Source organism: Cydia pomonella, chromosome 1 (assembly GCF_033807575.1).
Source record: "Cydia pomonella isolate Wapato2018A chromosome 1, ilCydPomo1, whole genome shotgun sequence".
NCBI classification, from domain to species: domain Eukaryota; kingdom Metazoa; phylum Arthropoda; class Insecta; order Lepidoptera; family Tortricidae; genus Cydia; species Cydia pomonella.
In genome coordinates, this window is record NC_084703.1 from 46044825 (window position 1) to 46061796 (window position 16972).

Here is a 16972-nt window from a genome sequence, read left to right on the forward strand (position 1 = left end):
AATACTGTAAATAGTAATTTATCAGCATTTTAACCCATCGAGTGATTAGCTTACTTAGTCAAATTTAGCTTAATCATCTCTATCGATACTGAAGTGCCATCGAAAAGTTTTCAAAACAGCGAAATTTCCATATGAGGTTATTTCAGAAACTTCCATATCTTTGTATGGGCAACGAAATACTCCGTTTCTGAGATGGAAGCACGTTTTCTTATCAAAATTTCCTTTTATTTTTTGGAAACATTTCACAACTTGGACATCAGTCGGCAAGCGAACAATTAACTGTTATGTATCTAATGTTATGGAAGACTCGAATTTATTAATTGTTTAATACTTATGTAGACATTTTCATCCTACTTCGTTTGTTTTTGTTTTTGAATTTTGGAAATAAACTTCTTAAATTATGTATCGTTTTATTACCTACACCGGGTGCCTTAACCTTTCGACTCCCGACCGATAATGTCATTTCAATTTCAAAGATTAATTGAAATAAAATCAAAATTTCAATATCTCAAAAACGATGCTGATTGAAGAGATAAAATATACGTACAGTCAGCATCAAAAGTAGCGGATCAAATAACGCTTCATAAGTATCTACCATTCTGTAACAGCTTAACAAAAAGTGATGTCTTGAATATAGAACAACAAAGACTGTAAATAAAAGATATACTTTCGAACGCGAACTCTAGAAATTTATCTATATTTTGGAAAAGTTATCCCGAATATCAGATACTTTTGGCGCGTTGTTTCATCCGCTACTTTTGATGCTGACTGTACACTACATCAACTTAGGTAAAGGTCAATACAGTCATGTAAGGGTGGCTGGCCTTCTATAAATGTTGCGTTTAGTGATAAATGTATGATCTTGGAATAAATTATACTGGCATATGAAACAATGAATAACGGCATACCTATATAGTAAACACCCCTATAATGGAACAGGCACCAGTAATGGGATGGTATAGACAAATCCTGTAAAACTAGTATTTACCATTAGTTTTTAATCACTAGCAACATTTTGCCATAAACAAGAGTCAAAGAGCTGCTTAAGTTTAATTTTTCATTGATATTTGTTAGTTTGAAAATTAATGGCGCCATACATCCCATGACCGGAGCAAAACAAAACATAGTTTTAATTTGTTAATAATACTGAAACCAATTGCAGTAGCTTAAACTTTTAAAGCATAGCATAGCTTCAAGTTTTAAAGCATAAAGTGGTAGAAATTTTACAGATGTCGGTGAAATATCAAAAATACCTCAAATTTTCTCTCAAATGTTCCATGACTGGTGCCGTTATCATACGGCATATGTGGCGGATACTTCAAGATATCAACAGTGTCAACGCGAGCTACGCGCTACAAGCGTACAACGAGAAAACCTGTATGTAGCGAAAAGCGTCTACTAACAGAGAACCTTCCTGGTGGGTCACTGGCAGTGAATATGTTAAACTGCTTTCATTTGACACCCCACCGATATTATGTCCTATGCATAGTTTAAGTGCGATATGCAGTATTCGCAACGAGGCGGGAGCCATTTTGATGACGTCATTACGCTGAAATAGTTGGCCTGCGCCACTGTCTATACCAGTCAATACCAGTGGCGTAGCTAGGCGTGGGCGAAGCGGCTCCTCGCCCATGACCTCGCAAGATAAGGGGCCCTGTGGGAGTCAACCCTTGGGAGTACTCACAGACGCGACTTCGCCCACGGGTTAGGTAGTTCACGCCACTGCACAATATGTAAAAAGTTACTATAAGCTATATGTTACCATAAAAGAGACGACTAAAAAGAAAACTTACTTAAAATTAAGTAGAATGGAGAGAAATAAAACCATGGCCAATAATTGTTAAGGTACGTATATTGAAGATTACCAAAATAATCGATCAGTAGGTTAATATTCTACAATTATACCGTAAAACATATTGTCGTAGCACCACTTGATTATATATCAAAATCCGTATTTAAAACTTAATTACATATAATTTCATACCAAAAAAGTAAATGACAGCTATTGGAATGAAAAGATATCCTCCTGAGGCCCATGGTCCTACCTATAGTACTTATTAAGTTCGATCAAATTTTAATCATCTTCAAATACAGAGATGCATTTGTTTTGTTTCGTTCAATTTTAAAACAAAACAAAATTAACTATATTTCGTACATAATAGGTTCAAATTTCAGTGGCAAATTTTGGACTCTTTTCTGACTGGTTGTGCCTTAGGAGGATAAAGGATGACTCATGAGCATGAGTCATGCTAGACCACGGGCCGGTCTAGCGTGAGTCATCCTGAAAAGGAAGAGTCAGGCTAGATTGGTCCGTGTCCGGACCGAAGCGTCCGATACTTCGATTTCTATAGAATCACGTGATTGTCCACGGACGGTCGCATCTCGGACCGGGACCGTTCTAGCGTGAGTCATCCTATACTCAGCTAAGCTGACTGCAAGAATATTCTTTCGACTATCAATACACGGTAAACGTCCTGGTGCAAGCTAGGGGACGCCCTCGGGGTTTTATTAAAACTCAACATACCATTACAGTTCGTGTCATCCACGATGACGCGCAGATTCGTCAAATCTAACCTTTAATAACATTACAATACTAGTCAAGATACGCGTATTCGTGAATGACATGATCTATAGAAACTAAGGTTGGAGTAGAGGAAAGGGATGGTTATGCTGTAATATTTGTAAACCAGAGAAAGCACTAATATACCACTTGGATCAATTTAGATGCAAAAGTTTACGTAAAATATTTGTAGGAAATGTCAGGATTTTTTCATACGATAACCCTACATATTTACATCTGGGACAGCGACGAGAATTCGAACGTCTACCATGTTTATATATCAAAAATTGTATGAACGATTCGCTTTATTTCTAATCATACAAACTTGTGTTTGTAACACAACCTTACATTTATTAAGAAGCCTTGAACGCATTTACACATAATTACTCAGTTTTTTACAATTATAAATCAACAGCAGGACCAATTATCCTCTATCATTTAACACATATTACTGTGCACACCCAAAAAGTAGAATATTACTAAAATAGTGACACATTTAGGCTGTCAGACAGTGTGCGTAGACGTCACGTGCACGTACGCGTTGTAATACACAGATCTGTATAAGACACAGCACACCGCTTGCGTAACGTGTGCGCGCACGGCTCCAACGTTTCTGCGCGCGCGCACGTGCAAAGTCTACGCACACACAGCTATGATCTTTATGAAAATAGTTAGTTACTTTATTAAACACTTAGCTAAGACCAAAGATATATAACTCCGTATAAGATAAATAAAGTATTAAAAAAAACATACCTCGAAAACACTTAAATCGACCGGGATATAAACCGTGATTACCTTTTATATTGTTTTGATTGAGCTCCCGATATTTCGACGCAGTTACATGCATCTTGTTCACGAGTAGTGTAGTGAAACAAACGGTGAATCATTCAAAACTGTTAGGTATATAACCTTATACCTCGAAAAATCAAGACAAATTTATGCTCGAATAGATGGCGATATACCTTCGGCCTATACACGAGTAGATGGTGACGCCGTTTGATATTTAATACATATCAGTGAAAGAATGGGTCAAATAGCCATGTGTCATGCTAAGAGTTTTAGTCCTGTGTCGAAAGATGGCAGTAAAAGTTGAGTACAAAATTTAGTTTGACAATACGACTCTATACTCAATTCTCTTTTATGGAAGGTAGAGGTAATGAATAGAATCCCCATGTACCAAAAAGTGTCCGTCAAAAAACCTTAAATAGGTGAATAGGAAAAATCGAATCATAGACAGCGCACTTCACTCCGTCAATAACGCCTAGTTGTTCTTAGCTACTCTAGCGCTACTCTGGAGAGATTTGGAATTATTATTTATAGCTGACAGCTTGCAACAGCTCTGCCTATGGAGATTGCATTTCTTACTTCTACCTTCCATATCTCTGTTGCTTAGCCTTAAATAAAATGCGTCCAAAGCTCGGCACGTAAAACACCTACAACCACAATTGAGCACAACTTGCATTACCAGTTCCACAACCCATATGACGTAGCAACAGAGGCAAGAAAATACATGCATGTAAAGGAAATATGCATGCGCAATTCAACTTCAGCAGAATTCTGAGCAAGAATTTTTATAAGAAACGACGAAATCGCCTTTTCTTGTATGAAATTTGTTTAGAGCTCCTAATTTATACAATAATTAAAAAATCTAAAAAAACCAAACGTTATTTGTAATGGCAACGTGTGAAAATGTGATCACTAATGTTAAATTTAGATGAACATATGACACTTCCACACTTCTGTTCGAGTCCGTGCTAACTTAGCTTAGATGGACTCTATACCTCTTTGACAATTAACTTTTTTGACGCCAATCTGTTACTGACCACAGAGCAACATAGACCTACGTGTTCAGTAAAGTTCAGTTTTGACACTTCGGGAACGAGGCGTCCGAGTGACAGCTTTTGTGTTTGACACAGCGTCGAAAAGTTTAATTCAAAGTTATAATTATAAACAATATGAAATACATTATAAGTATTCTACACAATATGTCGCATTAATAAAAAGTATTAAAGCGATAGAACCGTCGACGCGAAATGCATATAACCTTAAATAATTCTATGGCGACTTGCCTCCACTGCTAAGTCTTAAACATCCCTCTAAAATTATATTTACAGCTAACTATTAAAAATAAACACCACATTTCATTAAGTTAATAATGCATTAATAGTAGAACAATTATCAGATTCCTTAAGGGAATGTGGTAAAGACCGTCTATAAGAGAAGTCCGTCTACATCTCCCCATCGCTACGTGTTTACATCACTTTCATCACTTTATACTCTTGCGTTTGTACTCATACAATAGAAAGTCGGCAAAGACTATGACGGTATTAACAGCAATCAATTTTATATTCCCACGTTGACCTTTAATTTGGAATAAACTCCGTCCAAAAATTATTATCAAGAGGGCGCTGTTATTCTCATGTAGGATGACAGTTCAATTTAGTATGAAAAATTTAGTTCCAATGAAATTCCGCGTGATCATTTTACTATCTTTTGCTTAAGAACGCAGCGTCATCATATAATAAATGTTTCACCTTTAAAAACCCACAATTGCTAGAAAACTTGGCAGTGTCTCTAGCATTTTGGTAGTTCAGTAAATAAAGACAATTCACAAGCTCAGTATTTGTCAAGTGTGTGTGCAACAGTTCTAGCAAAAAATACTAGGTATTGAGTTTGAGGTCGTAACAAACAAGCGGGGTATACTTGAAATTTTCAACTCTTTGTGAGCATACCGTAAATTTTCGGAGCGGTTTGTAGTGAGAATCAAAAAATACAGTATACAATTTATTTTGCGATTTTTACACTCTAAAAATAAAATCTACACACACAGCTGAGCTTATGATTTGCATAACTTATCAAAAAATAATTCGCAAAGCGTTGTACACAATACAGGTACAATTTAATTACTAAACCTAAGCCGGTATATTAAAAAGCTTTTTAAACCTTTTATTTTGGCACAATGTTAGTAAATGTATATCAAAATATTAAAAAATCTGAATTTACTATAATAAAAAGCTTATATTTTCTTCGCACTATGGTCTAGTAAAAATGTGTTGATTACTCACGTACGCGAAAATGAGACATTATTATCTATAATAATTGTTATATTTATTATAATAACATTATTTACAGTACATATGGTGCTACTTTACCGCACTAGTGCGAAAATTAGCATATTACGTTACTGTGTCAAACATTTAAAGGGCCATATGTACTGTAAAACGTTGTACGATACATGTGCGAATAGGTAATTCGCAACTCGTGTCGATTTAAAACACTCCCTTCGGTCGTGTTTTAATTTATCGCCACTCGTTTCGAATTTCCGCACTTGTATCGTAATGTACTACTATATTATTGCCAAAAAAACACGTGCATATCGTCATAAAAAAACACTTTATATTATAGTGATTTTGATTCTAACGACGTAACTGTTATTAAATATATGTGTATATTTTTTAATCTATACATTTTGTAAATGTAAAATTAGAGTATGGCCTTGTTTAGCAGGCTACGAAAATATCAATGCGTACTTTGCGAGTATGTGTTTCATACCTTTTTATTCACTGGTATGTCTGGTAATTAATCGAGTCTTAATTAGGTACATTATCTAAATATAAATGTATAATGGACGGAATAATACACATATACACTAAGTCATTTCTCAAAAGGCAGTGAGTTAAAATTGAGATATTATTTTGAGCTTATGCGTTTAAAATTATCTACCATAAGAATAAGAAATACAGTAGATGCAGGTACAACAAACAGGTGTTATACACATTTGTTTTCGCGATGTGACATTATCTATGAAAAGGGACCTTATTGTCGATGGCGATTTACGCCGCACTGCGTAGCGCGGCGATGTTTATAATATGGGAGCATCGTTGATAATGGCGTAAACGCCACCGACAATAAGGTCCCTTTTCATAGATAATGTCACATATGAGCCATACAAATCACATTTATTTACTCAGTTGTCTTCGTCCTTTTGGGACATATTAGACACATAAATCACTTAAAATTCGGGCAAATCCGTATCACTACCAAATGCCAAGTTATTTCGAAAATAGTCTATTATGGTGGAATTAGGAGCGATTTTTGTCGAATTACAGACATAAATCGGTCGGAAACCCCATAATTTTTCACAGTGTTTATATACTACAAATATTTAAATATTCTTATGGCATATTCTGGTGGGCGCCTAACGGACATTTTGGGCCTTTTAAAAAGTTTGCCTTTATTCTCGCCATTCCCGGGAGGCTTGGAACGTGCGCACTTCAGATGAAGTAAATGTTGTCAAGCCTTGAGGACCTGGAAACAAACATAATATATTATGGAACGCTAGATATATTATTTATATACAACTTTTCGGGACATTTTGGACGCAAATCGATCCATTTTCTAACTATACAGAGAGACACTGAACAAGTTTTTCAAAGGTGTTCAAACTTATTCAGCGTTCAGAGATCTGTCAAAAAGGGAATATTTGTGTCTTAGTTTTTTTAAAAATAGGAATATTATTTAACAATAGGAACATATACTATATGGACGGTAAACAAACTAAATTATAAATCTCAGAACGCGAAGTTCCCCTGGCTTGCTGCTAGTAGCGGCCCACTGTTCCACCACCTCGGTCGCCGAGCGAGCTAGCGATAGCTGACTCAGCAAGAGGTACAGAGTCATATGTAGAGCAACTAACATGGAGTGATCTAGAGTCAGATGTAAGTAGAGTTACCTCTAACGCGACGGCCTGGCTTGGGCGTGACATCGCCATCCGGGGCGGTCCACTGTTCCACCACCTCCGTCGCCGAGCGGGCGAGGGAAGGCTGACTCACGGATCGATGAAGAGAGTGACGAGACCAGGGCCTGGGAAAATATGAAATATTTGATCCAAGTAATTATAACTAACAAATAAACACGAGGACTCTGCTTCTGGACAGAGTAAGTCTGGTTAGAACCTTAGCAGACATTTTTAAACGAACTCTCTGTTCTTCTTCTCCGGGTTTTTTTCTGTCAACAAGTCAAACCCGCTTTTTTGTGAAACGTGGTTTTGATAAACGCGAAAATTATAGCCTATAACCTTCCAAAGGCAAGTCTATAAAGGCGAGCCGTTTCTTCGAGAAGATCCTCAAAAATTTGATCGAGATACGTAAACGTTTATTCGACTAAATAATACGTGAGTAACCCTAATTTTTATATATATAGCTGTACACTAAAATACTCACTGGTTCTGATGGAAGGGGTGTTCGGAATCGCTGTCATCGTCATAGTACCGGCCCAGCTGTGTGCCGGCCGACACTTCGGAATGGCTGTCAGCTTCCTCCCGTGCATAGTCTACCATCATCTCCGACATGGATCTGTGGATTAAGTAACTTTCAACAAAGAACTTTGCTGTCTTAATCAGCAGTTACACCACTTCAGTAAATGTCACTGTCCAAGAGAAAATGCAGAAGTGACTATAGGTACTCGCGGGCTTGGTTTCCGCAATTCGACGTCACGCGTCATATATGTAATTGCGCCTATTTTGCTTGGTGATTTGTCGGCACTACTCTTACCAACCCAACTCTACCAAGAAGCCAGAAAATCACTCCAAATTTTTGACTAGCTCCCTCGATTTATCCAGGATCCCATTATCAGATCCTGACTTTATAACAACAGGATCCTATCAATTTAAAAATTGTTTTGCAAATCGCTTAGACGTCTTCGCCGGGGATCATTTGGCCTTTTGCGTCTATTTCTATTACAGACTATTTAGACAATCCTTATTTATGGAGACACCATTTTTGTTGGCTATGAAGGTTAATGCGAGATCGGCACGATCTTCTGCATTTTTCACACACGGCAAAAAAATAAAGACCCCGTTAATATGCGTATTTTCACCTATTTAACCGACTTCAAGATTTCAAAAGGAGAAGGTTATCAATTCGGTGTGTATGTTTTTTTTTTAATACATCCTAACTCCGTCATTTCTGAACCATATATATACAGATTGGTCCCGTTTTTGTCAAAACTCAGTTCTGATGATGGGATCCATGAGGAATCGAGGGAACTCTTCAAATGTGAAGAGCATACATATAGTGATTTTTGTATTTTCATCAACAAATCAAGCATTTACATTTGTAGAAGTGACATTTGATGAAGCGGAACTGCTGATGATGAACAGAATGGAACTCTTCAACGCCGCATAGTTCACGTTTGGTAATTTGTCCTCTTCGCATGTTTGTGAAGCAGTTAGGTTTTCAAGGTACATTTTTGTCAAGCATGAGTTTTGATGATGGATTCCATGAGGGATTGATGCTACTTCTCAACTCTTTTAAGCAAACTTATAGCCATTTTTAATATTATTTCAATGATTCAATCCAAAATCAACAATAATCTTTCTTTCGCCGGTCTCCGTCATTGTAGTCGGTTTTTTTTTTCTTAAAAATTATTATCGATCTTCCTTACCTCATGTCGACGTGATCGCTGCGGTACGAGGAGCGCCGGGAGCGGCCCGGCTCGCGGAGGGAGGTGGCGTCGCTGTCGTACTCGTACAGTGTCGGCAGGGAGCTGCGGCGTGAACGGGAGTCCCATTCGCTCTTCTTACGGTAGCGGTTCTGTGGGAAAACAATTTAGTTACTTTAGCTTGAATGATACAACATTTAATTTTGAGATGAGACCATTTCGTGGCACTTTCACCTTCCTATGTTTTCTGTTTTGTACAATTTTCTCTTCTGTGTTTGTGTTCTATGTCTATTTTATTTATATTTAAAAGATAATAGAGCATGACCACAAAGCTGATGATTGTAAAGCCCGAATGAAGAACGACGATTTCTGCAACGTCTAGTAATGTGGAGTACCTTCTACCTGAGGTTAAAACAGCCTACGAGTATGTCATATTTTCACTCCTTTTCTAATATCACGGCTTTTTTGGTCTTTTTGGGTAGGATTATAACACAGAAGTTCGTTTCTGCAGCAGTCTTTAAGCCTTACAAAATCTTAGAAGCTTGGGTCATATAATCGTCACGCTCCACATATGTTGGGATTTTCTGGTAGTGGTACAAGGATGCGTATGATTAATGATGGTCGTAAACCACTCTGGCGAACTCCTCACGAGTAGAGGCGCGTGCCAGCTCGCGTCTAAGTGTAGATTATGATATGATATTTACATTATTTAATAAGTTATATTCAGAGATGTGAAAAATACTTTATAAAAAGTATTGAAATACAAAATACAAATACTTCCTTGATATACTATTTCAAATGCAAAATACAAAATAGTTTTCAAATTTGTATTTGAAATACTAAATACAAAATAGGTATTTTCAAAATGCTTTTTTAAAATACAAATACTTTGCGATAAAAGATACTCTTAAATAGTGAATACCTAGTCTGAATTAAAAAGTTAGTATTGCTCGGAATTTACAAGTTGGAAAGGCTTTCTTTATTCTTTAAAAATAGTGTGTATATCAGTCCTCTAGAGTACAAATTTTGTGTCTCCTCATGTTTACCGGTTGAATGGACTTTTAAGTGATGGCTTTTAACGGTCAATTATTAAAAGCATTAATTTATATTTGTAATGTTTTACAGCTAGTATATACCTCTCGTTGGTTGGTGAAAACGTCTCGTTTGTGTTTCACCAGGGCAGAAAAGTTTGTTTACCTCTCGTGCCTTGAAACCCTTGCAACGCTTAAGATTCAACATTTTTAATCTCTTGCTACGCTTGTGGTCATTTGCGGCGTTACTAAACAGATTCACCAGTTCCATGTTAAAATAATAAATAAATATTATAGGACATTACTACACAAATTGACTAAGTCCCACAGTAATAAGCTCATTAAGGCTTGTGTTGTGGGTAATAGACAATGATAAATATTTATAAATACTTAAGCACATATACATAAGGTCGATATTTAAACGATAGATACAATAACAGCTTCGACAGGAAAACATAACTAAGTATGTAATAATAGTATTTACCAAACGCGGATCGGTCCGCGCGATCTTGCCAACTATTATATAAACCCTAGAGGTTTTTAATAGTGGCTTATTGTGTTAAACCCTGTTTCAAAAAATTCATAGTGAATAAATACACAAAAAAAAAAAACAGAAAACACCCATGACTCAGGAATAAATATCTGTGTTCATCACACAAATAAATGCCCTTACCAGGATTTGAACCCGGGACCATCGGCTTCATAGGCAGGGTCACTACCCACTAGGCCAGACCGGTCGCCATAAAAGAATGAGAGAGTTGAAAGGATTGTAACAACGTCAGAAGAGATTGTAACTCCTACTTACTTCACCTAATAAAAAGTATTTTGTATTTTGAAAATAGAAAATAGGTCCCAAAAACAATTTGAAATTAAATACAAAATAGTTTTCTTTAAAAGGTATTTAAATACAAAATAGGTATTTTGCATTTTGTATTTGCATTTGAAATACAAGTATTTCACATCTCTGGTTATATTCTACAACTCTAGTTCTTACCTTGGGTTTTTCTGGGGGAGGCGCCAGAATTCGTATGATGACCTCCCATTTGTGCGGGCTGTACAGCGGCGCGAAGCGATGGTCGTGAGCTACTCTGGTGAACTCCTCGCGAGTGGAGGAACGAGCCAGCTCACGTCGAAGTGTCGACTCATGGGTTATTAGCTCGCGCCAGCGGAGGCGCTCCTCACGCGTGAGGCGATGCACGCGCTCCGACTCTTGGAGAACCTTGGAAATAATATAGACAAATATTAGAGGAATATAAATGAATTTAAGAATAATACAGGTTTTTGTTGCTGTCTAATCTTTTTCTTTTTCCCTAAAGTATTTTAAATCTAAATGCAAGTTGAAATTAATTTTTTTTTTGTCTTATTTAAGGGGCACTTCATTTAACTTTTCGAATTAGTTTTTTACTTTATTCCAATTCCGGAAATTATAAAACAGATAAAAGAATAATTATGTCAATCAGACGCAAGGATAAACCTCTCTATCAAGATTGCCATGTGAGCAGGATCCCGCTTGATGGTAAGTAACGATGAAGTCCAAGGTTCGTAGAGTAGCTGATTCATACGTATGTTTATCAAAACATTTTAAAATAATTCGATATGAAGTAGTTCGAATTCCCAATCGAATTAAAAATAAAAAAGGTATTTATGAAGAAAATGCACCCTTTAACTGAGGAACAGGGGGTTCATCGATATCCGAATAAAACAGGTCGACAGCAAGGTTAGAACCAGGAGAGTTGTTTGAATGGTTAGTTAGATTATTACGAAGTAGATACCTCATCTTGCGCCTCAGTACTGAGCACCCTAGTCAGCACGCTCCAGTTCTGAGGAACAGGGGGCGCTGGCACCGGCTCTGGCACATCTTCATCATCATCACGATATAACGGGTTGCGGGCTGGTGGTAGCTCGGGCAGCAGTGGCAGGTTGGACGGCTGGTACTGGGATTGCTTGATCAGTTCGGGAGAGAAGAGGTCGGGCCCGCCTTTGCCTGTGGAAGTTTAAATTTGATTATTGTAAGGTACTTTAAGCCTCTTGTTTTTAACCATGAAAGATACCGGCAGGTTATTAACAGCGGAGTCGAGAGGCAAAAGAGGGAAGTCAGAATGTTGCTGTGGCAAACGGCCGCCACACTGCGTGAAAAGCGTTCCTCAAGTTTATGTTTATAGATTTTTTTACCGGTTGATCCTAATTTGTATTGCCTATAACGGGTATTTTGTGAGTCAAAAAACATAACAGAAACTTGGGACACTACTTTTCTTAGTAGAATCAAAAGAGTTCGTAAGTCTAAGCAAAAATTGTATAAAATGTCCGATCGCTAAAATTGTGACATTATTTCTTCATTTGACTTCATAACTTGAAACTTAAACACATCTTTCCATTAAGGCACCAACTTTACTGCCAGTACAAAGTACCAGGGTAACATAAGTTGTAAGTAGGTACTTACCGATGTATTTCTGCGGCGGTACACGTCCTGCCCAAGGTACTACTGATGGCGGAAAAGTTCTCCCATTGCATTCTCCGGTAGCGTTTGGCTTGGCTTATTATATCACATAACACTATACGTCTAGATCAACATAGGTGAAGCTTACCGATGTACTTCTGTGGTGGTAAGGACAAAGGCACGCGTTCCATCTTCGGAGTCAACGTCATGCCGGACGCGCTACTGATGTCGGAGAAGTTCTCCCATTGCGCCTCCGGAAGCGTGTGGTTACGGATCGTGACGTCGAATTGCGGGGGCGGCGGGGGCACCTGTAACGGCTACATGTTAGTAATTTGACACAAAACGGACACTTAGGCGGTTCGAACTACTGAACATAGTTTGTTCCTAAGCAGCACGTGTCTCTCATAAAATCTTTAAATTATCTTAAAAGTCCGAAAAGCTATTAGATTGCTCTGAAATATTGTACTTACAATAGGATAAGGTATATCTATGCCTGTAAGTTTATGTAGCTTCAGCTATCACAGTTTAAACAATACAGCGAATTTAAGTTTTTCATACATAACTTGTTTTTGCTCCATGAGGAGCTTATATATAATTACAGGTATCGATATACCTCATATCGTCTTATGTGCAATGTTTCATTACAATCCAACACGTAGTTTTAAAATGAGAACGAGTCTCCGTTGGTATGGGAGGGAGAAATTCAGTCGAGCTTCCTGTGGACTTTTAACTAATCCTAGCAACTAAATGACTACAATTTAAGCAAAAATAGCTACATATTTGTTCATATTCGTAACGTTTCGTCAACGGATTTCATATGTTAATATGAAATCAACAAAACAACGAAAGGTTTTTCGGGGAAGGCAGGGTTTTTAAGGTACCTAGAAAATTTTAGAGAACTGTCAACATAGTTTTACAGTGCTGGAATTTGTTAGGTGTCCAAATTCCAAATTCCAAATTATTTATTTGTTAAGCATAGGTCTTAAATTTATAATAAAGTATCACTATGCTTCGCCACATGGCATACAAATAGCTACAGAGGACATTGTAGCATGCATTTACAAACTAAATCTATGGTGAATAATGAAGTATACACTACATCATAGACATACAATATAACACTACATATTAAAGGGTAATAAAATTTCCTGAGTCTCACAAAAAATCTTGTATTGAGTAGTACGCTTTAGTTATTAAGAAATCATACAACATTTTTTTAAATTTCTTTAAATCATTAATTTTTAAACTCTCTTTTGGCAGTTTATTGTAAATTCTTGGTTGTCCCGCGATGTTTTTAACGAAAAGAGACTGATGTCAATATTGAACATTTCTTAGGGAACACGCAGTGAAAGAAAATAAAATGTTATATATCAACTACATTTTTTGAGGCTATAGAAACTTTCAGTATGACCTAAGTAAGTTCCGAAAAAATAATAGGTGCAAGTCAGGGTCTAACCCACGACCTCCGGCTTAGACTACCGACCTGTTTGTATTCAGTAACCAGCCTTTTGTGCCGCTCAATGTCCTCAATCGTCTTCTTCTCCGTGATCGTGCGCAGGAACACGTCGTCGACCACGTGCGACGTGATCTCCGGTTTTCTGTTACGAAATTGTTATCAGTTAATTCACAGATAACTGGAGGAACAGAGTCCAGAAAATCAGTTCAATCCAGAAAAAACTAGGAGCTATGGACGTCTGCTTTTGACAACCGGGCGAGGGCGGTCTAGGGGCCTACCGAAGACGTTAAAGTACATCGACAAACGCTCTGTCGCTTAACAAGTATGCATTGATGCAGAGACGGACGGACGGACTAAATAATAATAATAATTTACCATAACAGTTATTTACAGTAGACGCAGGTAGAACAAACACGTGTCAAACACATTTGTTTTCACAGTCTTTTTGGGTCATTTATGATCCAAACAAAACACATATATTTTATCACTTCTTTGACTCAGTTCTTAGTCACCAGGTCAACCCTATTGTCGAGCACTTTATCTTCATCATTGCGTATCAGCTCATGCATGACACATCGTGGAGACGTTTTGATGACTATGATGGCGAATCAAAAGATCAGTGTTTCTGGCAGAAGTTCACAACAATCTCCAACGGCTGATTTCTGGTCAACCACGTCAATAAAGTAAGGATGCTGTACATTGACCTTTTTTTATCAATTTCCTGTAGCATCCTTACCTACTCAAGCTAGTTTGGTCTTACCTGGCTGGAAGGACCTCGTGCTCCTCCGTCTCCAAACGCTCGCTCATCACTGGTGGCGGTACCATAGGGGTTTTCAAGGTCTACTGCTCAAAGAGCCACCAGTCTAATGACTACTCTAATTGGTCGTACCTGGCTGGAAGGATAGGCGTCTCAGGAATGGGTTCAAGGCTCTCCATAAGGACCTCGTGCTCCTCTGTCTCCAAGCGCTCGCTCATCACTGGCGGTGGAGGCGGCGGCTTCTGCGTAACCGTTATATGACATTAATGATTGAACAGAGCGAGGTCTTAGGGTCAACTACGGATGATATTTAATTCATATTGATTTGACAATTCGCCAAAGAGAAAGGTCTGTGGGCAAAATTATGAAAGTAAACGTCGCGGGTACATTTACAATATTTATATCACGTTTTTCTCAACAAATGAACAAATAACCCGCCTGTAAAAATAGCTTTACAAGACGTGGATGAGTTAACCATACAGTAAAATGTGTATGATCCAATTGTATTTAGCAAAATGCTTCTGCGTGATTTCAACCAAGGGTGTTCGTGTTTCATAGTTGACTGAATGACCCCGCTTATACATAGGTATAATCTGGTTTTTCGTAGGAACGTGTTATTATTGAAATTAGGGAAAGGTAAGTACGAATATGTGTTTTCGAGTTATTAAGTTTATGATATAATTTATTTGAAGTGGCCAAAAATGTGTACTTTGAATGTTTTAATGTTAAAGTATAGAAGCAATTTGGTTGAAACAAATCTTCATACGGTAAAAAAAAGTAGCTAAGCTGGTGTAGGGTGAATAATTTTCTAAGGATAGTTTCTAGGGAGCGTGCCTTAACTGTAGAGGGCAGCACTCGTTTATTATTGATTTATTTATTGTTCGGAGAACCAACAGCTATAAATTGTATGTATTGTGTGTGTTGTTGTATTGTTGTTGTATTATAGGCGATAAGTGTCACATAATAGTACTGTACCTACATAGTGTCACTAGATATAGGGAAATTACATAGTGCAGCGTCTTTTGCATAGAATAGCGAAAATAGATTCCAATATGTAAGCTTTTCCCTTTTTGCAAGCGACAGCTTCAAAAGCAGATTACATTGTTCATATTTTAGCCACTTCTGTAACATTATCATGGTCATACCTTGATATGGAACATCCTCGCGTGCGACCGGTCAGTGACCTCTGTCACCGAGTGTGTATCCGTCATCTCCGTGTTGAGCGACACGATGGAGCGCGGTCGCCGTGCCCACTCCTGGTTAGTGATTGGTTAGAAATGTAGATGGTGTGATTGGTTGGGTGGGGTGGTTGGTTTGTGATTGGTTGATATCGTTGGTTGACATACAGTACACATGCATGTAGAAGGTCTGCTTTGAAAGTAAACGAAAAGGTTGGATGCACTTCTCTGTGGCTTGGATGCACTTACAGGCGAAAGAAAGTGCAACTTGTCGGGTTTTTAAGAAGACGCATTTGCTTAAAAAGGGGACGTGTTTTGATCATATTTTTTCTGTCTTACAGCTTCTGTCAAATCTAGACACGCGGTAGCGTGTCCAGCCAAGTTCAATACTATCTACAACGATCCTTGATTGTCGACCAATGATATAACCACAACAATATATCATTTTAAATATTGTCAGGTGACAAACAAAACTCACAAGTTCATAGTCATACTGAACCGTATTAATACCTAAATAAGGTAGATTTTTGTTTAATTATTTATTAGTAATTAGTGACTTTTGGTTGTGACATGACGATATAGGTATTTAGTGTAGAAATTATTCGTTACACGAAAAACACACACACACAAATTAATACACAAATGTGGTGATAATTATATTTGAATTCAAATTCATGTGAACGATTGTAATGTGCCAATTAAACGTTAGGTTATTGTTAAATTTTAAAAGTGCACATGATTTTGATGAGGTTGTTAACTTTTTAAACTTCTGAGACATCCTACATTTATATGGTGTCCTGGTATCTGGTTTAAAAGCAAAAGTCTAAAGTACAGCTAGCTTGCGAATGTAGTCCCCACACTGGCTTAATGTCGACTTCGATACATTCTCATAGAAACCTCCATCTTACCTATCAAAACCAAAGTTGTATCCAAACAAAAATATTATATGTACGTATGAACCGCCTAAAATTGTCGGAAATCTAAAACTCATCGCTTTAAATGTAAACAATTCTACAATGGTTTCTAAAAGGCTAAATAAACCATACTATTTTGTGAGGCTCCAAATTTTTAGATCCAAGCGTCATACTGCACTATAGATAAATTCGTGCGAA

At 37.5% G+C, this 16972-nt stretch overlaps 1 protein-coding gene across 8 annotated transcripts in view; it reads right to left on the minus strand.

Moving 5' to 3' along the window:
* Positions 1-1834: 1834 nt before the first annotated feature.
* Positions 1835-16972, minus strand: part of LOC133525056 (titin) — a 117438-nt gene continuing 102300 nt past the window's right edge. For 6 of the 8 annotated variants that reach the window (XM_061861288.1, XM_061861320.1, XM_061861312.1 and 3 more), the window contains 10 exons: positions 15828-15938; positions 14815-14924; positions 13953-14067; positions 12618-12777; positions 11805-12016; positions 11027-11251; positions 9005-9153; positions 7783-7914; positions 7293-7423; positions 1835-6868 (listed from right to left, as the gene is read on the minus strand). In XM_061861288.1, the coding sequence (XP_061717272.1) occupies positions 6795-6868; positions 7293-7423; positions 7783-7914; positions 9005-9153; positions 11027-11251; positions 11805-12016; positions 12618-12777; positions 13953-14067; positions 14815-14924; positions 15828-15938 (1419 nt within the window). In that variant the 3' untranslated portion in view covers positions 1835-6794. The remainder of the gene's footprint in view (positions 6869-7292; positions 7424-7782; positions 7915-9004; positions 9154-11026; positions 11252-11804; positions 12017-12617; positions 12778-13952; positions 14068-14814; positions 14925-15827; positions 15939-16972) is intronic. The other 2 variants (XM_061861337.1, XM_061861329.1) reach the window with 1 other exon arrangement.